The 27,464-nt window shown below is 38.1% G+C and overlaps 1 protein-coding gene across 2 annotated transcripts in view; it reads right to left on the reverse strand.

Moving 5' to 3' along the window:
* The window catches only part of shroom2 (shroom family member 2), a 120,533-nt gene extending 93,362 nt beyond the window's left edge, over positions 1 to 27,171 (reverse strand). Inside the window, 5 exon segments of one of the 2 annotated variants that reach the window (NM_001078710.1) lie at positions 26,029 to 26,064; positions 26,066 to 26,192; positions 26,194 to 26,197; positions 26,199 to 26,210; positions 26,212 to 26,356. In NM_001078710.1, the coding sequence (NP_001072178.1) occupies positions 26,029 to 26,064; positions 26,066 to 26,192; positions 26,194 to 26,197; positions 26,199 to 26,210; positions 26,212 to 26,356 (324 nt within the window). 2 annotated transcript variants of the gene reach the window in all.
* Positions 27,172 to 27,464: the final 293 nt, after the last annotated feature.

Below are 27,464 nucleotides of genomic sequence, written 5' to 3' on the forward strand. Positions count from 1 at the left end.
AAACGCTACAATACAACTACACATAGGGGCACATTTACTAATCCACGAATCCGAATGGGAAAAATTCGGATTGGAAATGAACATTTTGCGACTTTTTCGTATTTTTTGCGATTTTTTTCGTCGCCGTTGCGACTTTTTCTTAAATTGTCGCGACTTTTTCGTAGCCGTTACGACTTGCGCGAATTGTCACGACTTTTTCGTAGCCGTTACGATTTGCTTGTATATTGTCGTGACTTTTTCGTATTGAGTGCTCATAAACGGCGGGCAAACCTTTCAGACTTTGCATGATTTTGGATGCCTCCCATAGGACTCAATGGCACTCTGCAGCTCCAACCTGGCCCAAGGAAAGTCACGATACTGAAGCTTGAATGAATCCGAAACTTTCGTACTCGGCTACGAAAAAGTTGAGACAATTCACGCAAGTCGTAACGCTACGAAAAAGTTTCAACAATTTACGAAAAAGTCGTAGCGGCTACGAAAAAGTCGCGACAATTTACGAAAAAATCGCAAAATACCGATCATTACGAAAAAAACGCATTCGGATGCTTTTCGAACGTTCATGGATTAGTAAATGTGCCCCATAGATTTGTAAGAAAGGCTAGGCTTTCAGGGTAAGCACCCACAGAGTGACTTACTCGCCTGCTGCTATTGTGGGCAAGTAACTGGTCCGAAAAGGGTTTCCACTTACAACAATAGTTGTCGCCAGTGGAAAGCCCTTTGCATTGCTTCAGTTTCCAAAGTCGCGCAAAGTTGCCTGCAGGAGGAAACCAAAGTGGGTGCTTACCCTTAGGGTGAAAACACATGGAACTACTAGTAGCAGCTACTTGTCACGTCTACTAATATAGACAATGCTGACCATTTACTGATAATCATCTCTATGTGTTTTAGCAGAGGCAATTCTCAGTATTGTCTATGGCAGGATATTTTCTGGTGTTTAGTAGCGATGAAGTAACTGCTACTAAGGGCGAAGACACACACGGCAGTAAGCCGGCATATATTTAGTAAAAAGTCATGTGACTAATCTGTGCAGCGGAAAACTGTGCGTGGTTAGTTACAGCGACTTATACATTACCCTATGGTAGGAAAGTCACCATGATTAGTTGCCACAACCAACTTTTTTAAAATTGCCCCATTTGACCAAATGTAAATGCAATTTATGTAACTGCTGACTTCCCAGGCAAAGACAATCCTGTTAGTTATAAATCAATTACCACCACTGGAAATCATCTAAAGGAAATGGCCAAAATGCAAAGTGTGGCATTAAACTTAATGCATCTGTATGTGCCTCACACAGACAGCAACAAGAGGTCCTCTGCACTCACCCATAATCAAAACATACAAGACATCTGTGCATTAAGCTGCCAAGCAATGCCCTCCCCTTTAAGCAAAACATGGATTGTTTGTCATGTGCTTGTGCATGTGTTTTATTACAAATAATTCCAGAAACCCATGAATGTGTTTACCTTTTGATTAAAGATCCTTTCTCAGTCACCAAGCTGAACTAAAGTAATTTTTCCACTTTCCCTTTAAAAACACTCCTAGCCACACAATAATAGGTTCTTTTCAGTTTCAACTTTCCAGATGAACTGCAGTAAAAAGTATCTTTCAATAAACAAGTAAATTGCTTTTAGCAATACCCATATAATGGAAACATTTTCTGCAGCGTTATGCTTTAACTACTTGCAAAAGGATAATTTGAATTCCTGCAGTGGAGCCAGGGCAATTGTCACTGAAAGTCATGGTGCAACAGTGTTTGCCTGAAAGCGATAGTTCAAGTGCTCCTTGTCTGAAAACTTGGCAATGTATACTTCAGGCAGGATTCTCCTGAAAGTGCTTGAAATTTTTTTTGACAATTGTCCAAGACCAATGTTTTGATTTATTTCAGGTATTGGATCTATTATTTTTCCATCATTTTAATCACCATACCTAAAGTATAATAACAAATATTTTAAATTGGAATAAACTCAGTATGTTTGTTTTGCCTCCAATATGGATTTATGCAGGTTAGTTACTATCAAGTAGCTGGTACCCCTTTTATTATTACAGAGAAAAAGGAAATGGAAATAACAAAACATTTTTTTTTAAAAAGGAGTCAATGGAAGATGACTTTCCCATAGTATTACCACAAATCTCACCCTGACCTGGAACATCTAAGAGAGAAAACAAACATTCTACCTCTATCTCATCACAAATGGCTGGCCCAATATCTTGGAATCGCTGTCATAGAGGGCAATGTGGGTGTTATTGCCGCTGGGAGTTTAGACTATTAAAAATTATTGTATTGATTATAATAGCAGCATTAATGGAAACTCATGTATTATGCTGAGCAGGGCCAAAAATAAGCAATGTGACACACAGCTGCTTCAGCCAGATATGAGAAGGTGAAAATAAAACTTTAACTTCTTTAAACTTTAAATATTCAAAGAACTGTCAAAAAGAAAAAAATAGAAAACATGTCTTTATTACCAGTGTACTATCTGAAACAACTTAACTTACAAGTGGTTGGAAAGTGAACAACCCTTATACAAGGGATACCTTAGAATATAAAGTGGAGAATTGGAAGTTAAAGGTTATAGCAGCAACTCTCAACTGTTTTAACTAATGCCTGAAATACTTATCTCAGGCACAACCCAGGCCCCAGGCGTTTAAACTATGCCTTGGAAACTATAATTAGGTGTTTGCAAACATATGTTGCAAACAAGGTTACTTTACCCCCAGAGAAAAATATATAGCTTTTTGGGTCCATAAAGTTGCATTAAAGCCTGCCATATTTTGAAATCTGTTCATACCACATCTTTAGAAACCAAATAATGATAATGGTGCAGCTGCTTTGGGAGAGAAGATGTCTAGAGGGTTGAGGGAGACTTTAAACTAGAAGTAGGTGGGGAGGTGCAGCGAGTTTTTCTGCGGTAGACAGGATAGATGAGGTAGTGGGCATAGTAAGGAAAACCAGGAGAGGAGACTTGCTTTGGGATGCTGATAATGGCAGGGAGTGCCATAATTTGTTTATGCAAAATTCTCGCGCTGGTACTAGTATTAAATGTATGTTTACTAATGCAAGGAGTCTGGTAAAATGGGAGAGTTGAAGGTGCTGGCGTTGGAGCGGAAATATGATGTGGCTTAAGATTCAATGCCCTTTATTTGCTTTAGAAGCCACAGAATGACATTGCTTGGAATTAGACTACTTGTTATCTACACATAACTATTTTAAGTATATCTTTGACATTCCCACAGGAAAATCAAAGTATTGGATAATAAATTATATCAAATTATATATGGGCTTGGCATTGCAGAGCATTAGATTGTGACTTAATTACGTGTGTTAGAATTTAACACAGGTAATGAACCAAGCTCTCCTGAGTCAGAGTCCATTAACTTAGTCACTACAAAGCTAATTTATAAGTGGGTATATTCTAGAATAATTGTCGATTTTACAGAATGAACATGGGAGGCACTGAAAAACATAATTAAGAGCCATTCTAACTCTTTAGTGAAAGTTTTACTTCACAGCTAGAAAAGTTAAACATTAAGCACATCAGCTACTATTTATACACTACACTTGTGACATTTCTTCTTTTGGACATATTTAGGAGGCAAACCAGTTAACAATGCCGGCAGACAAAGCAAGGAAGCTAACTACTCAGCAGGATGTCCCTGCTCTTCTTCTCAGTCATGGAAAGTGGTATGATTCACAGACAAATGATCAAGCCATTGTCATACGACCTTGTGAGTTTGACGTTCAGATAATCTGCAATAAATGCCATACATGAACGAGAGCCAAATCAGAAGCGCAGACATCGTTAAATAATTGTCTAAAAGCGCATAAAAATATACAGTGAATGTGAATTAGCTAATGTTAGATGCTCCACTACTTGTGTATTAAGTGTCATACCAAGCATATAGCATCATTTTACAATATTTAAAGAGGAATTCCAGTTTCCAAATCAAAATTACTACAAAATTAAATGTAAACCACCACACACAAAATTGTAATCAGTGAACAGCCACTTTGAAATCTTTCAATACCTGCCACACTGGTTGTCCAGAGGTTAATAGTAAGGCTGCAGCATCTCCTTAAATCACTTAGATTTCCTTCTCCTCCTGTAACCCACTCAGGCCCCCCCCTCGGGAATTTGCTTTGATTTCTGGCTTGCCAGACATGCTCAGTTGTTCTAAGCTCAGATTACTAAACACGCCCTCCAGTCTAGCAGCCAGTAAAGAGATGGCATTGCTGGTTCCTATAGAAATTCAGCTCTAGCTGTCTCCTTCAATTTTTTTCTCCTAACCTCCTCTCCTGAGCTCAGCTCAAACAAAGCAGAACTTTTATCAGAGACCTGTATTGTTGATGAAATGTATGCTGAATAAGAGTGTGCGTGTATGCTGTTTTCAGATTTAAATGTAACTGATTATGTATCAGAGGAAAAATGGCCACCGGATGAAAGCTGCTATTTGCTTTAGGAAAATGTGATGGTGCTGGCAAACAGAGGGGATATATGCAGTACAAATAATGCCATTTGGGTGAGGGAGACCTGCCCAACTGATATACATTGTAGGCAAATGTAGGCTTTACATGTCCTTTAATAGAGCTTCTCCAGCAGAATCTTGCTTTGAAATCCGTTTTGCAAAAATGCAAACAGATTTTTTTCATATTTAATTTTAAAATTTCACATGGGGCTAGCCATTATCTTTATTTCCCAGGGTGGCACAGCCATGTGACTGTGTTCTGATAAACTTCAGTAACACTTTACTGCTGAGCTGCAAGTTGGAATGATATCACCCCCCTCCGTTTACCGCCCCAGCAGCCAATCAGCAGAACAGTGGGATGGTAGCTCCCCGATACCTGTGGTAGATATCATAATAGCACTTAATAGTAAAAAACCCAAGTCCGACTTGGGACTTTCCAGTTATATGGGAGTATGAGAAACAATAGGTTACCTGAAAGCAGTTCTAATGTGTAGCACTGGCTCCTTCTGAAAGTTCAGACTCAGTGATTGTAATTGCTTACCTTATATCCATGGCTGGTACTCCAGTTAGGAGAAAACTAGCACTAGCCCTGGGTAGCTATGAAACAGCGATCCTCTTCCATCTGTCTGCATTCTTCTGAATCCTGGGGCTAGCGCATGTGCAGTAGGGTGAACATGCAGACTTTTTTGATAAATTTCAGCTTTTCACTATACTGCACATGCGCAAGTCAGAAGAAGGAAGAGGATCACTGTCTCACGGCCTCCAGTGATTGTAATCACTTACTTTATACCCTGGGCTGGTGCAGTTTTCTCCTAACAGGAGCCCCAGCCCGGGGTATAAAGTAAGTGATTACAATCACTGCCCCCCCCCCCCCCCGTAATTTTACCTTTCCGTCTCCTTTAATTGATGTATATTGCAAAGTTTCTTGAAATTATGTTAACTTTTTAAAAAGCATATGATGCTTTTCAAAAAGCAATGATTTCCATGTTTGTGTTAGTTACTTGTATATAAACAATACTCCTTGACAATCTAAAAAAAATTATTACAGGGATGTCCAACTTATCGTCCCGCAGAATAATCAACCAGATATTGGTGTAATTGGTCCACACATGTGAAAGATTTTGTATTGATCTGACTCATTAGCCTTAAGGAAAAGTTACATTAACTCAATGGAAAATAGGGAGAAGTGCTGCCCGTGCACATACTAGGAAAAAAAACATGAAGAGAATCGTGCAATTCATTTGGAAAATAATCATACTGACAAACTTTTTATTACAGCAGTATTCTATAGATTTCCATAGATACATGTTGCAAAGATATTTATAGAGAGTAAGATCTAAAAAAACCATATATTCCACTAAAAATTTACATTTTTTGAGTATAAAACTCACATGTGATAAAAATCACATTATAAGTGTAGTTAACAGAAAAAATAGTGCAAATAAAAAAGTGGAGTTCGAAAACAGCCTGAAATAGACACTAGGATATCCTGAACATGTCACTGAGACAGCTACACAATGGGTGCACTAGATAATTTGTGGGTTCTTATCTGGATTCAAACTGCAGTGTGACTGGATGCAATACTGACTACATGGAATAGTTTGAAATATTTATATTATAATAAAGCTAAACAGCCAGAAATACTGTAGCTACTATATCAAGAGGATCTCAATCTAAAACTGTTTTTTTGTTTGTATAATTAAAGAAAATCTAATTCTAAGCAAATTTTAAACATATGTCTATAAAAAAAAGTTTTCAGTGGTCTTATTGTTATGTAAATGTAATTGCTAATTAAAGTAGTATCTGTCTGGTTGTGTATCTACACTACTGGTTCTGATTTCAGAGGGCTGAATTCTCCTACTTTTTCAAAAGTCAGAACCTGAAACTTACTGGTTGTAATATATTGTATAAAATTAATATAATGTAGTTTTGTGGTCATGTGCATTTTTTTTTTGCATGAATGCTAAACAAAAAAGGCCCTTTGTTACGTTATAAGAGGGATTCCACATCCAATCCGTGCTAATTTTTGGGTCAAAGTCTTTGCTATATGCAAACTGACGGGTACTGTGTCCGTAGATTGCATGCCATATTTTCTGCCGGTAGAGATACTGCCACATGGAGTTAAGAAGACTAAATGGGACAAAGTCAACTGATTATATGCAATTAAAAAACGGATATCTAAACAGCTAATCTGATTAGGGTTACCACTTTTTCCGGGAAATAAATACTGACTTTTCTATATTTTAACCTAGCTTCTCTATTGATAACATTAATTAGTACCATTTTTACCAGCCAGGTGGCACCCTGAAATGTGATAAAATACTATTAAAGCCTGTGTAAAATATTAAATGGTATTCACAGTTCGGTAAGCCTCTGGGTAATTTCATACAAATTATCAAACTGCACAATATCCCAGCAGGCACAGATATGCATAAACAAAACACAATAAAAAACAAAGCCGCATGGGAGCGGGCGGTAGTTTGAGGATGCAGCAGCGAGCAGGGGGAAGGGGGCATAGTTTGAGGACTAAAGTCCGGCCCCCCAACAGTCTGAGAGACCATGAACTGACCCCCTGTTTAAAAAGTTTGAGGACCCCTTATATAGAGTATATAAATGCTTACTCATATATACAGTACTCTATGGTCCATGGACAACAGTAAGGCCACTGTAAATGGTGAAGCAGTTACCACCCATAAGTGTAAATAGAAAGATAGTTAAAGAGAGTTACTAAGCATGCAATAAGCTACTACTTCATTGTCAGCTTGGGAAAAAAAATAAATAGAAGGTGACATTTTCTTCGAATGTTTCCTTTTAATTATATGGATACAGAGAGGATTAACCATCTTTGCTCCTAAGCCAAGATAAACCAGTTTAAGAATGGAATCATGCCAATGCACAACTTATAGATTTCCCAAGAGATCTACATAAACAAGGCCATTCCTGAAATAATCAAATCTGCTGAGAGATATTCATACAGGCTACTGTTCTAGGTCTTTCTTTCCCATTTTCTTCTATGAGTAAATGTTACATATCATACTAGTTTTGTCAAAATAAATAATGTCCCATAACATACGGTACTAGTTATGTCAAGATATGTTGTCACAGTATGATTTATCATCAGGTATAATGTGCGCAAAATTAAAACTATAAGATTAATGAGGAACAGAGGGTCAGTGCAGCTTTGCTTGCATAAAAGACTATCCTGTCTGGTTGAGAAACTGGCTAAGACTATGGTAATGTAATAGATTTGCAAAAATTGCACTGGGAATAGGGACCCATACCAACCAAAGAGATGTTTGCTTTCAAAGCACTATCTTACAATTATATACTTTAAGTTACTAGACCTGATGCAAACATGTTTATGGTTTAATGACTATTCTGATTCAGGAATTCAATATTTTTCATGTAATATCCTTGTTTGCATCAAACCCATGAAGTATTGTAATAACAATGACAAAGTTAAGACAAGTTCTAGCAAACCATAGGAACCAACTAGCAAGTATCACTTACTGTTCACATGCTTAAAAAATGTGATTGGTTTCTATGGCTTACTAGACCTTGTGCAAACTTTGCAAGGACTGTGGTACATGACTGTGCAATGCTTAAGTGGAAAATAGCGGCACTCAAGATGCCAAAAATCCCCTTGTCAAAACATGCCACATTCCTAAACTGTATGAAACAGGGACTCATGCCTGAATAGGCACTGAGCAATGGCGCATTGGACAAATTTGTATATATATATATATATATATATATATATATATATTTATAGAAAATAATCATCTGTGGCCAGCACACCCTTCAATGTTTCATCAAAAAATTTTTTATTGTAGATATATTGTTAAAACCAACGTTTCGGTCCTTGTTAGGACCTTTCTCAAGGATAAATCCGGTCCTAACAAGGACCGAAACGTTGGTTTTAACAATCAAAATAATTCCCCATTTATTTATGACAATCACCTGAACTCGCAGGTCAGGCAACAATTGCTTGGAAACAGCAACTACTGTGTTTCCAGGAGGCTATGTGCCACTTTCCTGCTTGTTGCCCTTTCCCCTGCTGATGTGCTTACCTGCTAACCACTGTATACGTTTTCCACTTCTTTGCTGCTCCTCAGCTGAGAGATCACTTTTCATGGTATCTTATTTGGCTGACCCTTTGATGATCTCCGTATCTATAGTAACAGTCTTTGCTTTGCAGAACTAAGCTTTTATATTTTTCATTCCTTCCCCCTTGTTCTTATCTGTTATGATGGTTTTGTGAAATAGCAGGTATGGACTGAAACAGAAGCTGCTCAGGAGAGCTTACAATTACATGGTTTAGCACTGGCGAAGATTTCCATAGCCCAGAGAAACAATTAAAATATTGGTTGAAACCAGTTAGGTACCTATAAGGTTCTGTAAAAGGGAGAGAAAAATAGGTTTAATTATCAACAATGGAAGGCACCACAAAACAAATGTCGCTGGAGAACTCTGCTATGATCTTTGCCTTAGTGAGATGTCACTGGAATAAGTTGCATCGAACTATGGGAGAATGTTGGCCTAGTTGTGTCAAAAGACCTAATTCTTTGCTGATTCTGACTCCGAAACAAATACAGTACAGCAGACATGGAGAAGAAATTACTTTTTTTATAATAACCAAAGTTCTGGAGGTTAACATTCCTCTATAAAGTACATTTTTGTATTACACTTTTTCTATTCAGAATTCCCTGTTTGTGCAGCTAATCAGCTGCTAGTTAGTTTGCAGACTGTATTGTTAGCATTTATGTACAAAGTTTTTTTTATTAACTTTAGTCCTGGGTTCCTCAAGTGGCAAATAAAACAACGTTTAATGAAAAAATGGCTCTACTGCCATAGTTCAAGGGTGGCTTATTATGTGAAAGATCTGTCAGAGAAGACAAAACTAAAAACTTTTTATTTATTGATTCTATTGTACTCCAAGGTAAAGTTGTTAACATTTTAACAATATGTTTAAATCCCTTCATGAATTAATGAATTATAGGTTACCAACAAAGACCCTGTACTCTAAAGTCAAAGGATGCTGATAATAAATGATTGGGGTAGGCCACAAATATGCAATCACAGCTGTCAGCTCAGGAGCACTCTCCTTTACTATTTGCCAGCTGTGAAGGTATCACTGAATGGTCAGCTACCGGGGTTGAACATGAAATCCAGTTTTATGCAGAAGAACAGAAAAAATAAATATGGGTTTATGACCATGAATTTTACTGCAGGCAGTGGAATCAGGAAACAAAACATTCTGCAAGAAGCCAAAACTTCCTTGTTGTTAAAATGTAATTAACAAAACTTTGTCAGCAGCTGTCTGTCTAATAAAAGACAATATGCCCACAAATGTTTTCAGGCCAAAATCTGTCCCATGTGCACCCTGATAGACAGATAGGACTGTCCTTAACGCCACATTGAGCCAGCAGCATTTTCTCAGCTTGTGTTTTTATTTATTTGTGGTGTTGAGGAAATCCATTTACATTCCTTTCCAATGTATAATTTCTAAAGATGTCACTGCAATTAAGGGGCAGATTTATCAACGCTTGAATTTACATTTTTCCCAAATTTATTTTTATGCAAGAACTCCTAAATTTGAATTATGGTTGCCAAAATGCAAATTTTTCGATATTTTGTTGCTCCAAATGATAAGTATAATGCAAATTCAATGCATTTGAGTTGCTTTTCACAGTTTAAATCAATTAAAGTTTTTATATCCAAATTTTTACATACATAAAGTACATTTCAAGTTTATTTGAATTAAAAAAAACCTCAAATTCAAAAATTAGCTTCTAAGTATGTCAGGGGATGCTAGAGGTTGTCGTTAATGCCAGCTGCATTTTGCACATCCCAGCCCTATATGCTGTACCACAAAACATACTTGAACACTCCTAAAACTTCTAATGGTTTTCTTGAAACTCTTATTAGCTCCCACACAAATATCTTTTCCACTCCCTTCCACTCCTAAGTGCACATTTCTTCCTGTATAATGAATGCCAGCCAGTGATTGATGCCTTCTCCCTGTGATTAAGGGCTGCTCAAAGCACTCGCCAGAAGTACAAACAATACTAGAACATTCTCATCTTTTTTTTTTTTTTTTTTTTTTTTTTTTTAACTGCCCCGACAAAATCAGAATCAGGCAGTCTCTTCCAAGCTAGCCTATGAACTGGATTATACTGAATAAAGGGAAAGTATAAACATTGCTGTAATTTTATGCCTTAAACATACTTTCCCAGCGTATTGATATTATACACAGTAATAGGAAATACCATATGCATTGTGTTAATGTAACACAATGAAGTCAGTAAGGGCAAAAACAAACTAAAACAATCTTTAGGATATCTAGGGGAACTATCACAAAACAAAAACTGTAGTACCGTGTTAGCCAGTGTCAAAAATAATAAAAAAAAACAACAAAACACAAATACAAGAGTATTGTAGAAATGATACCTATATTGGCTAACAATAAAAATACATCGCAAGCTTTCGGAGCTCTAAGGCCCCTTCATCAGGCAAAATGCAAATGAGAACTGAAATGGCACAACATTTATACTGTTAGATCAGAGAGAAGTGTTCACAAGCAGTAAATTAGGAAGTTACAGATAGATAGAGATAACTTGTGAAGATAGTAAAAGTAATTAAGGTTTATTAGGGTGGGTTGTAAATAGTCCAGGGGTCTGGATTCAGTCAGATCAGATAGTGTGACATGAAACCTGACCCCAAATTAAGGCCCTGTCTTAATGTGTTGAATAACTCCATACATTTGAATTCATAGATCTTCCTTTCTCGTTCAGATCCGAAGTTCCCTTTTAGAATTAACACCTTCATGTCCTGAAGCCTGTGGTCCTGATTGCAGAAGCTTTGGTCTTGATCTTATGTCTGTGATGGTTCATCCTTGTGCGTAGTTTTTGCCCTGTTTCTCCAATGTACATTCCTCCTGTATGGCACTTAGTACATATGATCAAGTACACCACATTGGAGGAAGCACATGAATAGCAGTCCCGAATGGTGTAGACTTTTTGTGTATTCGGTATTGCAATTTGATCTTTGCACAGGATGTATTTGCAAGTCTCACATCTTTTGCTGTTGCAAGGAAATGTACCTGTTTTAGTTGTTTGGGGAAGAGCACTTCTAACAATCATTTTCCTCAGACTGGGTGGTTGTCTATAGGACAGAAGGGGTAGTTCAGGGAATATCTCCTTTAGTCTGGTATCTGTATGGAGCATGGGCTGCAGGTCCCTGGCTATTTTTCTTATAATGTTCAGCTGTGGGTTGTAGGGGAAATATAAAAGTCTATGGAGAATGGAGGCAAGCAATAGGCTAATAGGCAAAGAAAAAAAGTTTTCAGTCCACATTGTAGTCTATGGACTCATATTTCTATATATGTATGACATATATCTGCTATATATGTTGCAAGCAATGTAGGATGCCTATGAATGTATGCACAGAACATTTTTTCAACCTTGACAAATACAATTTAGCTGCAGTCACAATATTACCTCCATCACACGTGACACTGTAAATACAGAAGACTGTAAACAGAAAATGTATCTGGAGTTCTGGCGTTTAACCCTTTAACTTCCAGCAGATTTGGTCAAAGCGGAACTTGTATTGCCAGACCGATTTTGAACATTATGGGGCTGATTTATCAAAGTCTGAATTTTCGGACTTCAAAAAGTACGAGTGGGAAAAAATCGTAATAGATACGAAAATTTCGGATTGCATTGTGGTCGTACGAAAATATCGTAGTACGATCCAAAATTTCATAGTTTTCATATCCGAACGATCGGAAAAGGCGCGAAAAACTTTCTGACTTTGAACCTTCTGTGCATGTTTTTGAAAGTCTCCCAAAAGACTCAATAGCACTCTGCAGCTCAAACCTGGCCAAAGGAAAGTCAGGATACCGAAGCTTGAATGAATAACGAAATTTCGTACTCGTTGCGACAATACGATTTTGTCACACAAATTGTTGCAAAGTACGAAAAAGTTGTGGAAATTAACAAAAAAAAACCCACTGAAAATATGCACAGTTCTAAAACTTCGAAAAAATACAAATTTTTAGTAGAATCAATCGTACATTGATGAATGGGCCTGTTTGTAATTCCACTTCTGTAACAAGATATAGGCTTCTAAATGTCTAAAAAATGAAGAAGAAGAATATTTTCCATAATATGAACACTGATTTGTTCAATGTCTCTTGAACACGTCAGTACCAAATATGTAGAGTTTTATGGAGAATTCTCACTTGTATAGGTCAAAAAGCCCTAGCAGTGCCTTACATTGCACTTACAAGACCCCAAAATATACCTTGTGCACACTAATTTTATGGCTTACATTTACCTAATTCATAAGGTAAAAAGATGCAAAAATGTAGGGTGACCCCGGAAAACCATATATTTTTGGAAAGTGCACATTCTAAAAAACCTAACGTGGGTAAAGATGACTTTCTACACCAAAGTATCAATCTGCAAAGCTCTCCTAAAGTTAGCATTTTTATGACCTTTCTGAAAATCATCTAAAAACGTTGCAAGTTGCTGTTTTTAGCTCACAAATTTTTTACATACAATGGCAAATGACCCCAAATATGAACGCCAGAGGTCTGCTGAACAGTTTGATGCCCAATATACATAGATATACCAAAGTATGTGGTTATGTACAAACCCCAAATGGAAGTAGCGCATATGAATTTTTTCACCTGCCAACTCAGTTTCTGCTAACAGAGCCCCGGACTGCATATTATGTGCCATAACACCACCTAACTTTACAGAGACCCCCAGAAAACCATATATTTTTGGAAAGTACACATTCTGACAAAACAAACGTGTGCAAGGACATCTTTCTACACCAAACAACAAAGCTTTCCTAAACTTTTGATGCAGTTTTGAAGACATTTATGAAAATCACCTACAAACGTTGCAATTTGCCGCATTTATCTCACACAATTTTTAACATACAATGGCTAATCACCCTAAATATGATTTTTACTAGCACAAAATGTGGCGCTTATCTGATTGTAATCCCTCCATTGGCTGCTATGGAAATCACTTTCAACTTGGAAATGTGGGCTCCCATGTGTCCAAGCCACAACTGCTTGACAAGCTCTTACAAAATTGCTTTTAAAGCAATTGCCACAGCAGTCAATAAGATGGAATTTTGGGCACAGTCAAAAGAGCTACTAAAAATCCCAGACTCTAAAGCCCCTGAAGTTGCTTTGTGTAAGATTGCCTTTAGGAACAGGTATTTTCGTGGAAAAAACTTTCAATCCAGGGAGAGTGTGTTTTGTAAACACAAAACCAATGGAGCAAAAGTCAGCTGTACAGTCACTAAAGGCCAAATCGTCATCAATAAATGCTAATTACTGGCAAAAAATAAAGATATAGGATCTACTATACAGATTGCAGAGGACCTGGGTTTTCTAGACAAGGGATATTTCCATAAATTTGATCACACAAATAAACCAAATAGGATTATTTTGCCACATATATGAATTCATGGAGCTTAGTTTGGATCAAGTGCAAGGTACTGTTTTATTATTACATACGAAAAGGAAATCACTTATAAAAAATTTTAATTATTTGCATAAAATTTAATCTATGGAATATGGCTTCTTGTAATTCATAGCTTTCTGGATAATGGTTTCCTGGATAGCAGATCTGAAACCTGTAGAACAAACATCTGCTACAGTGTGTCAGGAGTCAGGGCCAAAAAACTAAAATGTATAAATAACTAGAAATAATAAAAAATATAAACATACATTGTTTTAAACTGCAATTACATTTACAAGTAACATATATTAATGTATATTTAAAATGCTGCTTAGAAATACAACGTACATTAAAACATTTTTTGGTGAAAAAAAGAAAGTGAAAATAATACAGTCCCATTTATTTTTCACGTCCAAGGAATACATCCCTAACAACAGTTAAAGGGAGTCAATAATGATTAGTCAGGAATGGAAACATTTGGGAGTGGAAAGACCAAACAATAATACAGGGCAGATCCAGCTAGCTAGTTCCCACTGACATGGTATTATTCTGCTCCAGTGCAAGGTTAGAAAACATTTAACTGTTTAGATGACTATGCATTCTCAAATCTGTGTAAAAAAGCAGCCGTGTAAAATGCCATCTGCATATAAAAATTAATAAGTGTGAAATTAGAGCTCACCACAATAAAATTAATGCACTTTCCCTATGGGATTTTTGGAAGCATATCACCAGTGGGTGAAAGTTCATAATTTAATAAATACACTTCTAAAAATCCCATAGAAATGAATAGTGAATTCTTCTGTAGTAAACTCTAAGCTCACATGTTGATAAATCTGCCCCTAAAAGACAGCATGCCAGTATTTATTAAAAGTAGTGATGCACAGAATCTACTGTTTTGGGATTCGGCTGAACCTCAAATCATTCGTAAAAGATTTGGCCAAATACCGAACCAAATCAACCCAAATGCAAATTAGGCTATGGAGGGGTTAAATCGAAGCGCACACTTAAAACATTTTTTACTGCTGGGTTTATGTGATCAAAAGTCCCCTGATTTTAAGGATTTGGTTTGGCCGGGCACTTGGATTAGGCTGAATTTAAATCCTGCTATAAAAGGCAGAATTTTACCCGAACCGAATCCTGGATTTGGTACAGGTATGGGACCCATTATCCAGAATGCTCGGTACCTGGGGTTTTCCGGATAAGGGGTCTTTCCATAATTCAGATCCCCTACCTTAAGTCTGCTAAAAAAAATATTTAACCAGTAATTAAACCCAATAGGATTATTTTAGGTCCAAAAAGGATTAATTATAACTTAGTTAGGATAAAGTACAAGGTACTGTTTTATAATTACAGAGAAAAAGGAAACCATTTTTAAAAATGTGAATTATTTGATTAAAATAGAGTCTATGGGAGATTACCTTTCCGTAATTTGGAACTTTCTGGATAAGGGGTCCGATACCTATACATCCCTAATTAAAAGATATATCCTTAATATTAAAAACTTCACTAGTCTTACTAGTTGTATCCTACATAAGGATTGTAATAGTTGGATTTACAATAAATAAAACAAGAACTTTGGCAAGAGAATTTGATTGAGTTTCATTACCCCTAGAGATTAGCTCTAATACAGGTATAGGACCCATTGTCCAGAATGCTTGGGACCAAGGGTATTCCGGATAAGGGATCTTTCCGTAATTTGGATCTCCATACCTTAAGTCTACTAAAAAATTAATAAACCATTAATTAAAACCAATAGGATTGTTTTGCATGCATCCAATTAGGATTATTTATATCTTAGTTGGGATCAATTACAAGGTATGGCTTTATTATTACAAGGAAAAAGGAAATCAGTTTTAAAATTCTATATTATTTGATTAAAATGGAGTCTATGGGAGACAGGCTTTCCGTCTATATGCTATATAGCAGTACGATATACTATAGTATATTACTTTCCTTTTGGAATTATTAAGACAAAATGTTAAACATATCACCATAGCATCCATTATCTAGAATTTTTGTTCAAGTTGGACATTATTATTATTTTATTTACATGCATTTCTAAAACACCATCTTAAGATGTATGTCTGACTTCTGCTACCTTGTTTCCAAAGACAGGGTCAGTAGTGCAGAAAGACAAAAAATGACTGCTTTCAACTGGCATTACATTTACAAATAAATTTAAAACTACTGACATATTTTTAATTAATGTATATCAGAAAAATTGCTTAGAATTACATTCCATTTCCTTAGGCAACATACTACTTATGGGTTTAAATCGCTTTTACTTTTGCATAATGATGGCACTGTGTATTTTAGCTGTATGTAGCACAGATGTAGCATCTGAATAAAGAATAGTCTTGATGGCCTGTTTGTAGAAAGTATCAAGTGTCTAAAACTATTCAGACACAGGAGCTGGCTTTATCAGCAAACTGACACACAAAACCTTTGTAAAGGGCAAACATAAAATATACACGGCATTCATGAATAAGTATTCATGTGGTATAAAGGTGAAAGGTAAAGAGAATTTTATGCGTCTTTAAAAGCGCGCTTAAAACATTTCTAGAATTTTTTTAATGTAAAATACAAGTTAGTTTTAACTTTATTTCGCTACCTCTTGCAGTCTGGCCAAAGACAATGGCAGCATGAAATGGAAACTATGCAAAGAACATTATTTTTTCAAGAAAGAAGGCTGAAAACACAACATTCATATTTGTATGGAAACAAACACATATATTTCCACACTGAATATCCTAGAAATGTAAACTCTACTGTGGTGCTGGCACTATTAACTCTTAACACTAACCTGTACCCACCACTAATCACTTTCTGTTGACAGGAACAGAAAATGCCATGGATTGCCCTGTAATGACAACCTCTTATACACAGCCCTTACAGTAGTGGTTCAGTAGTGGTTCCCAGACCACTACTGGACTACAATGTGTTAAATGAAACACCAAAGTGTGTATCAAGACAAAACGCTGCAAACCCGGATTTCTATCTCCAGCCCATATCATTTATTCTTAAGGAGGCCATACACAGGGAGATTTCAGCTGCCAATTTGTATCCTTCAGTCCGATTCAGCAGCTTATCTGCCTATGTATGATCGCTGGGGGACACTACGGGCAGGGCCCCATGTGGGGTGCGGGGAATCCTGGGGCGGTAGCTCCGGTGGGCCCTGCACCCCCCAGTCCGAATCTGGGTTTGATGATTATTATTATTTCTTACACAGGGCAAAGACTGACTTTTAAAGTAGTTTCACTTTCCAACTTTCTGTTGTTCTTCTGAGCAACTCTAAAAAAGGATGAAAAAGTAGTTTATCAGATTACCAGTACACAGATAACTCTGTTGTATAATGAACTCTTCCTTATCCCAAAGCCTGACACTGGGAGAAGGACTTGTTTATACAGAGCTCGTTATCTCTGCATAAGCTATCTTGATAAGAGCAGGGAAGAGGGGACAAAGTAAAAGTTCAGCCTCTAACATGTTTTGTGCACATGAAAAACTGGGAAAAGGAATCAGATTATTAAAGCAGGACTTTGGTAGGAAACACTAAACTAAACAAAAATAAAATATGGTATTAGAATAATTTACTCCTTTAATCACACAAAGTTATGGAGGGTACAGGTATGGGACCTGTTATCCAGAATGCTTGGGACAACACTGTTACAATATTGTACACAAATTGTGTATGGAACAATGGGTCAATATATTAACAATTGTGGAGATCCCTTACCTGGAAGCCTTGGGAACCAAGACATGCCAGAGAAGGAATGTTATTTTATCATAGTGCTGACTGATCAGCAGGAGGGATAGTGGGTGTCCTCTGCTTCCTCCTCCCTTCAGATCCAAGAGGAAGAATTTGAGAGGAAGGGTCAACACTCTGAAATTCTCTCATTCCTTCCAAGATATGAGGGTGGGTTTAACCCTCATGACCCTGCAGATACCTGGACAGGGGATTTAATACATGTATATGTGCCTTTATAAACGATTAAGTCAACTGACCCTCCTGCTATGTACTATATATAAACACAATTAATTCAACCTGAACTGCATGCCCTTGAGGCAAATTTCTTAACAATCAAATTTGAGTTGCATCAGATATTTAAACATACATATATTTAAATGCATAAAAATTATTTTTAGATTGTATGCTCTTTTGGGTAGGGCCCACATTACCTCTTGTATGGGTTGAGGTTGTATCTAAGCTTGAATGTTCAATGAATTGTGCAGTACTGTGGAATAAGTTGGTGATTTATAAATACATGTAATTAATTATAAGAATAAATTTATAGAAATAGTAGTTTAACAACATGTTATGTTTTAAAGTCTAAAGCATTATATATTTTTTTGTTTGTTTTGTTTTTTTTATTTCAGTGCTTTTATGCAAAGGGGTGATTTAGTTTCACAATTAGAATTCAGATCTAGGAATTCAGAGAATTCAGTGGCAGTTTACCCTTTGGTTACCCGGCAAAAAAAAGAACAACAACAAAGCAAAGACTTTGGTAGTTTTCATTTTCTGGTTGTATGGCATTGTCAACAACCTGTACAAAAAGAATCTATTGAGAATTCAAGGCTGATTTACTAAAAACAAAAATAATGATACAGCAGCACTGCAGGAAGATTATGATTCTGAATATATTATATATATATATATATACATACTAAGTAAAAATATATAAATCGGTATAGGCAGTATCCAGAATGCTTGGGAGAAGGGTTTTTTCAGATAAGAGATCTTTCCATAATTTGGATCACTGTATCTTAAGTCTGCTAAAAATCAATTAAACATTAAATAAACCAAATAGGATTGTTTTGCCACCAATATGGAGTCATGCATCTTAGTAAAAGGTACTGTTTTAGTAAAACAGGGAAAAAGGGAATCAGTTTTATGATTTAGAATTATTTGCTTAAAATGGACTCTATGGTAGATGGTCTTCCAGTAAACACTGAACTATCTAACCAGCTATGGATTCTAAAACAGATAGAAGCTGAGAATTCATGAGTGTAATACCAAGCCTGAGAGGTACTCATGGGGGACCCCAGAAGATTAGGTTAACCTGTAAGATGAATGATGCACAAGCAAAGCAAGAACTGTAACTATAATGTGTTATATTGGGAGTATATCAGCAGCCCTGTGCATATGTTTAGTCAGCATGCTACTCTCATGTATCCCAGTTCTGCAAGTAGTCTAGTACTCCCTGGACAGCAGGGCTGAAGAGGTAGGCAGATGAATCACGTGTTAGGAGGGGGGTGTGCCAGGCACATACCGCTTCTGCCTGGCTACCCCTAGAATATATACAAGCTAGGTAGTCCTGTGTTCCACCAAAGGGAAAATGAGGTAGTTAAGCTATGTTAGTTATTCTATAAATAAATCTTGAAAGTGCACCAAACGTGCTCCTTTAAAATGCCTTCCCAACATAGTAAAACTCTATAATGGGAAAAAGCTAATAATTTCCCTCTGTCCAAACAATGTAATAAAACATTTTACAAAAAAGCTGATTCAAAAATACTTATACCACTTTCAGGCAGGTTGTAAATATGCACAAAGTGGTGGGAACTAATCCAGGATATAGTAAACAATATTCCTTGTGTGTAGAAACACACACAATTAGTTGCAGCATACAATAAATTGTGTAACACACAGGAAATACAAATAATTCAGTTCCACCCTCCACTAACCACACATCAGTTTCTGAAAAGTAAACAAAACTGATGACGTTTGCTGACTTTTTGCTTACAGGAAATTAATGGTAATTAATATTATACAACAGGATGGAAGTAGTAGGGTCAGATATGCAGTGCTCCTCCTAAAATAAATGAAAAGGTCATTGCTGCTTGATCCACCCAGACTATATCAAGTCCCCAGTAACTTCGTGATAACATTCCCCCTCCTCACTATAACCCACTTGCAGGAGAACACCTCCCATGTGAAGTATATCTGTGGTGTGCTCATAGAGGGGTACTGCTAAAAAAACCAGACACAAATAATTGGATTATCTGCCATTGCTAGTTTAAGAATCATTATGGACCAAACTGTTTGTGTTCATGCTACAGCTTGGTCTAATGAACCTCTGAAATTTTATTTGCAACATCTGTGGTGTCTAATGAAGCACAGTGTGAGCATACACTGCGTCAGACCGTACAAGTCCTGCATATCTAGATGCACGTGAATGTTCTCCAATGATCAAACATCAATAAAATAATGCAACAAGTTGTGAGTTCAATAAAAACATAAAACACTGCTTAACTGGGTGTCTTCATTTACATAGTTACATAGTTTGAGTTGGAATAGTTATCTTGGGTACTTATCACCTGCATGCAGCTACATAGAGCTGAGATCGGCCCAAAAATGCCTGCTTTCACGTTGTTAGGGCTGAACTTCACTCTGTGTAGCTACCCTCATGCCAAAGCTGTGCCTGTCAATTTAGCTAAATGGAGTTATGTAAGACAGCAGATTGTTTCTTTTCACCTCCCTTCAAAGCACAGGCAGAGAGAAGTGGAGACTTCATAACCTAACAACAGCTTTCCAAAATAAACCAACCATACACCAGGCAGATCTGAATTGCAGGAAATACAAAATAGGTTCTTGATTATGATCACATGTTTAAAAAAAAAAAAAAAAACAAAAGCCTTTGTGTTTGGTAGAGTACATATTTGCAACATAATTTAGAAATTCACTTCAGGCAAGTATACTTCAGGCAGACTATGGTAGGGCTAGGTGCAAAATAGTGGGGTGCTTTAGCACCAGCACCCAAGTCTCATCTTTTATACTTCTATGTAGGAATGGGAATACCATATCAATACTACTACATAGCATTAGCCTGTATTGAAAAATGGCACAAAAGAAGCCTTTACTGAGAAAAAGGTGAAAAATTAAAAAAAAAAAAAAGAAATTTAAAAGCACATCTGTTTTCTTGAGAATGATCCATCTGCAATCTGGTAAGGATGAAGACACAAGAAGTTACTTAGCAGCTACTTAACTCCAGAAAATACCCTGCCATAGACAATACTGAGAATTGCCTCTGCTAAAACATGTAGAGACAATTCTCAGTAAATGATCAGCATTGTCTATTTTAGTAGCTATGACAAATATCTGCTACTAGTAGCTCCATGTGTCTTCACCATAAATGATCAGCATTATCTATATTTGTAGCACTGACAAGTAGCTGCTACTAGTCTTCACAATTAAACTGTTGGAAAAGACTAAAATAGAGCTGTAAGGTGGCCATACACGTGGCGATCCGACGATGTTTCGTACGACCATCGGTCGCACGAAACATCGTAAGATCCGCCACACACCATTCAGGGCTGAATCGGCAGGTAAGGAGGTAGAAACAATAGGATTTCTACCTCCTTCTGCCGATTCAGCTCTGAAGGGAGAATTTTGGTCAGGCGCCTTCTATGGCGCCCGATCAAAATTTTCAAACTTGTCCGATCGGCGAGTCGTCCGATATCGGCAGCTTCCTGCGATATCGGTCGACTCGCCGACATGCCATACACGCACCGATAATCGTACGAAACGAGGTTTCGTACGATAATATCGGTGCGTGTATGGCCACCTTTAGGGCGGTGGTACACGGGAGACTAGACAACTTCGGGAGACTTCAGGAGATCGCAGTGGCGCGTATGCCATCCCACCGGCAATTTACGTTCTAGCCGATGGGATGGCATTGCGGGAAGATTAGTCGCCCGCAACAAAGAAGATTTGTCACGGGCGACTAAATCTCCCCGTGTACCACTGCCCTTATGGTCAACTTTCAAATCAATATCTGTGTGGTTCAAATCAAACAACTGCCCAGAGCTCTAACAACACCATGCCTACAGTCAGAGGCGGGCCAAGTGCACAAACGTACATACACACAAACAAAGGACGCAGTAGAATTGGGAGCGCAGCGCGCAGACGCTGTCCAGGAAGGAAACGCCGGGAAATCGGTTGTGGGGGCAAGAGATCTAGGGGTTGGCAAAAGAGGAAGCTGCCTAGCGCCACCTCACTGTTGTGGTCTAGGCAGCTGCCTCTTCTGCCTACCCCTAGTTTCGGCCCTGCCTACAGGGAAGAATGGCGATAGCAGCATCATGCTGTAGGGTTGTATTTCATCAGAAGGAACTGGGCATTGTATTAAAAGGATGAATGGGTGATTCAATCTACAGGGAAATACAACAAAAGAACCTGTTTCAGTCTGCAAACATTCATCATTCAGTGACACAATAATTCCATAACAGCATATTTACATAGTTTAGAAGTCTGCATCAAATGAGCATCAGTCACATCAATACCATCCCTATGTAATATGCCCATTTTTATTAATAAACATTTCATTGAAAATATGATGTATCTGCTTATACTGAAACAGCTTGCTTAGCAAAAAGGGTAGCTTGGTTATAAGCAGAGAGCATTCTGTTGTGCACATTGTTTCAGGTCCCTCATCCCAAAAGTGCATGTGTGCATGATCTACCATCATTTACACTTTAAAAGCACAGTCAAGTAATGTATTTAATCAGCACATGCAAAATGATAGTTCAATAGGTTGTACATCGCAACTTTGACATTGCAAGATAATTTCTGATTGGTCTAATATATATGTATATATGCAGAGCGCCAGTTAGGAATGTAAATTGTGCTTAGTTGGCCAGACTCCCTCATTCGAGCAACTAGATTTACAGTAGAACCACGATTTTACATTTCCCAGTGGATAGCGTCAAAAAGACATAAATTCCAGAGGTAAAAAAAGATACCACTTGTCAGTGTGCGTCCATGAAAGAATGGTATTAATTTCGGGAAAAATTTAAATCCAGGTATGAAAAATCAGATTTCTACTGTCGATTATAGTTGGGGTATGCAACCTGTTTTTGTTTATTCAAGGTTTATTCATGTCAATGTTATATTCCTTCAAGATAAGTAAGACATTTCTCATTTCTTATCACAGGAAATAGTAACAGTGAAATAAGTTTGTCTTATATAGGGCGAAGACACACGAGGCGATAAGTCGTCGTGACTTCTAATTATTTTAGTCGCGGCGAGTAATCGCGTCAATTTTCCGACAATTGCGTCTCTATGACGAATCGTGCACGCAATTTTGTTGCACGAATTAGTCGCCGTGACTTTTCAAAAACTTGTGGCGACTAATCACTCCGTGTCTCTTCGCCCATAAAGTAACAACTGATAAGTAATATTTGAAGAAAAGGATGAGACAGGAAAAAAGAAAGAGAGATATAGAAATTAAGAGATCTAAGAGGTAAAATGTCTGCGATAGCATTAGCCAGATATTTTACTGACCAGGTATGGGACCGGTTACTGTTCAAGGAACCTGGTATTTTTTGGATAAGAGATCTTTCTGCAATTTGGATTACCATAAGCTAACAATCATTTAAATGTTGAATCAACCCAAAGGGATTGTTTTGCCTCAATAAGGATTACTTTTAGGGCTCTGGCACACGGGGAGATTAGTCGTGAAATGCCATCCCACCGGCAAAAATGTAAATCGCCGGTGGGATGGCATACGTGGTGGCACGATTTCAGTGAGAGGAAACTTCTGCAATTTCAGTGAAATCGCGCGCCGCTTTTGCCATCCCACCGGCGATTTACTAATCTCCCCATGTGCCAGAGCCCTTATTTTAGTTGGGATCAAGTACAAGGCACTATTTATTTTTATTACAGTAAAAAAGGAAATAATTTTTAAAAATGTTATTAGATTAAAATTAGTTTATAAGAGACAGCCATCCAGTAATTCAGAGCTTTCTGGATAAATATTCAGGTACTCCTTCTAATCTTGCTTGTCCTGTGGAACACACACACTGCTGAGTACTCTGTAAGCAGCACCAGCACAAGAACTATTCACTGCAGCATGTTCAGTGCCAAGCACTGGCTGAAGTGCTGGAGAATATCCTCTGGAGTTATGAATCAATTATCTCCATCTGGCAGTCTGTGGACAGATCAGGGTTTGGCGGATACCATGAGAACACTATTTGCCTGAATGCTTAATGCTGACTGGATTGGGCAAGGGCCCTCGATTGTACTGAAAGCAAACATTAATGCTAATGTCATGTGTGATAGATCTCTGTTACTGTGGGCACCTAACTGCTCCGAATTGTCTTTCCACCAGCAACAATAGAAGTCGCTGGTGGATTTTTGAAGTCGCGCAAAGTTTCCTTTTGCAAGTGATTTCAGAAAGCTGAAGCGATAAGTGGGAGCATTTCAGAGTGGTTAGTCGCCCGAGGTATCAGAGATCTATCACGGGCAAAAAAATCGTTCCATCGGACATTAGCCTACAGCTACAGTGTACAATGATATTTTTGACAATTCCTTTCATCCTACTTTCTGGAAAGGTTCTTTGCTGTTTCAGCAACATAATATCACCATGCTCAAAGTAAGTTTCTTGCTGAATTAGCTTCCTTAGATGGAAAAGGAAGAATCTGACTGGCATGCACAGAACCCTGACCTTAACCCTACTGTAAACCTGAGGAATGAATAGGAAAACTGACAAGCCAGGCCTGATGCCCAATAATGTTCTAACATCTTGTAAGTAGGGATGCACCAAATCCACTTTTTCGGATTCAGCTGAACCTTCGTAAAGGATTTGACAGAATACTGAACCAAATCTGAAACCTAATTAGGATATGCTAATTCGATTTTGGAAGGGTTAAATTTGTGCACGGCGAAAAATTTTCAACTTCCGTGTTTACATGACAAAAGGATAGGTGATTTTTTTGGATTCTGATTCGGTTCGGCCAAGACCGTGTAAGGCCGAATCTTGGCCCAATCTCGAACCGAATCCTGGATTCGGTGCATTCCTACTAGTAAGATAACAACAGATTTAAAGATTTTTATTGTAGCAAAGAGTACAAATTCAAAACATTGTCATATGCGATTTGCATCAGGGAGCAAAGATTTGGACATAAGATAGCGCTCAGAGCTGGTGTTCAGCAGCACTGAACACTACCAGCCAACAGACCAGAATGGTGTATGACTACTCAAAACAAATTTGTTCAAAACTTTCCTGACAGAAAATTTCAAATATCAAACGTCTTAAAGTTCTTTAGGATTCCCCAGGTTAAAAGTTCATAAATGAGACCCTCAAAGTGACATTCTTAAATGTGCTAAAGATGTTTCATTTCATCTACCTATTTATATGCATGGGGTGCAACAGTAACTTCAACCAGTCATAATGCATGAAAGTTGCAAATACAGCTTGCTATGGTATCCTACATTTAACTTTACTGCCAGAATATATATATATTGAAGATCAGACATAAAAAATCATTGCTAAAAAATATTACATTTATTATTGACATTATCAGTCAAATGAGCATCAGCACCCTTGCAGATGGTTATTAAACTGCTTAGAAGGTTTAGTTATCATGTAAAATACTTTTATGTTTACAGGAGGTCCAACAAGTATGAAGTATCCTGGTTTTGCTATGCACCACACTTCAGTGAGATCATCACAACAATAGTTACTAACATGTGCACAGCAACCCTGGGTGTAAGGAAACTTACAGTTCAATGCAGAGGCAGGTCCTGCTCTATCTGCCAGCAGCAGCTGCCATTAACTAGAGTTGGACTGTTGTATCACCTTTGACCCTTCTGATGATGCAGAACTACAACTCCCTCAACATCATCTACAATGTTGCCCAATCCAGGCCCATGTTCCATTTGTAAATACATCCTCCCCCTCATATTTCAACACTAAACTTTCCGACACCAAAGTTATTCTTCATAGCACCATCAAGTGCCGTCATTAACTCAGTCATCTTGTTGTGTTGCAATAATCTAGCACAGACATGCCATTCGCAAATGCAACATTCAGGGAAAACTACTAATTTTAGAGGTTGAATGTGAACATGCAACACACACACTCATGTTTGATACTTTATACAAAATTACAGGTATAGAAGAAAGAGTCCATGAAATGTTGTTGAAACTAAAACTGAAACCATTGTTTCCTACTGGAAGTCTGTGCTACAATTTGAAGCCTAAGTAATTTGTCCCACAGGAAATAATATTTTCTATTTACAATAAACATGCCATTCTACAGTGTATTGATAGCTTTCAACCATGCAGCTTATTTTATGTTCTTCTTACCTTGGTAATGATAAGAGGCTCTCCATGTTCTTTGCCACCTTTCAAAGTAAATCCCCAAGGAGCCCCTCCAGTAAGAATAACATCCACCAGCCTGTAGCCTTCCATTAGTTTCCTCTCCACCACTGTGTGCCCTTGATCCAACAAACCATAATAAACCCTTGTATCCTCAGGCAGAAACCTCTCCTGCCCAGCTCTGGGCTCCATGCTGGTAGCCGTGCCCCAAGCCAACACTGTGCTGTCCAGGAGTAGCAGACGATGAATGACAGATCCTCCTAGAAGCAAATCCCCAGGCAGAGGTAAAACATTGCAGGCAGCCTAACACCAACATGCACCCACTGCATAAACAAGATCCAACTGCCTAAAGAAACACGATTCTCTTTCCATTATCTATTGTTTGTGTGTTGGTCCTTCTTTCTATCGACTGGCCAAAGACAAGTTTCTCTGATAAAACTCCCTCTGAGAATGTCCCCAAACAGGGCACCTAGTAAAAAAAAATAAAAAATTCAACAGTTAAACAAAGTCCATGAAGTTCATCCGGGGGCTCCTACTGACTCCCACGCACTGACCATTGCCCCCAGTGCCCAGGGGCTAAAGCCATCAGCACGACACAAATGCCCCCCCGGGCCGCAATCCGGCAGTGATTAACTAAGATAGTTGCGATCTGCAGCCCGGGACCTGCTTCATCTCTTCTGGCACTTTCAGTAGTTTCCCACAAACCACCTGCTCAGCTAGGGGCGAACTTCCAGGCTAAATGACGATAGTAGAAGGAATGGGCCCGTCCGCGATTCCCAGCAGGTGCCCGGTTCCTTATTGTGTCCCCTTCCTGGTAGGCAGGAGCCGATCTCCTGGCTGCAATGCTAGAGGTGACTGAGCCGCTGCCTCCCTCTCTCCCTCGCTTCCTGCTTCCAACCTGAATGAATAATCAGTTCTGGCTCTTTCCTGCTCTCTATTCAGCCCCCCCCCCCGCACTGAAGCTTTTCTTTCCCCCAACTGGAGCCTTGTTTTTGTTTCCTCAGCCCGGGATGAACGATTGCAAGTTGCTGGGGGGGCAGGCACAATATAAAAAAAGGAAAAAAAAGAAGAGGCTACAGAAGTTGCTTCCCTGCAGGCTGGCTCCCTCCCTTCCCCCAACTAGCGCTTACCAATCACTCCCTGATTATCCCTTGGAGAGAAAGCATGTGTCATTATAACAGTGTCTAATGCCTGGGTCTCCGACCTGTTGTCTCCCGCTTCTGGGAAACTACAACTCCCACAACCCGCGGCAGACTAAAGTAGTGGAGGAATGTGGAAGATGTAGTTCCATGAAACATGATTGTATTTTTTTAAGCTGTTTTTATAAACAGTGTAAAAGTTTTGACCTGAAACAACTTCAAGTATTTTATGTTTGGGAATCTATGTTATATTTCTGTATATTTTCTGTATTATTGTTGCTTTTA

Source organism: Xenopus tropicalis, chromosome 2 (genome assembly GCF_000004195.4).
Source record: "Xenopus tropicalis strain Nigerian chromosome 2, UCB_Xtro_10.0, whole genome shotgun sequence".
NCBI lineage: Eukaryota > Metazoa > Chordata > Amphibia > Anura > Pipidae > Xenopus > Xenopus tropicalis.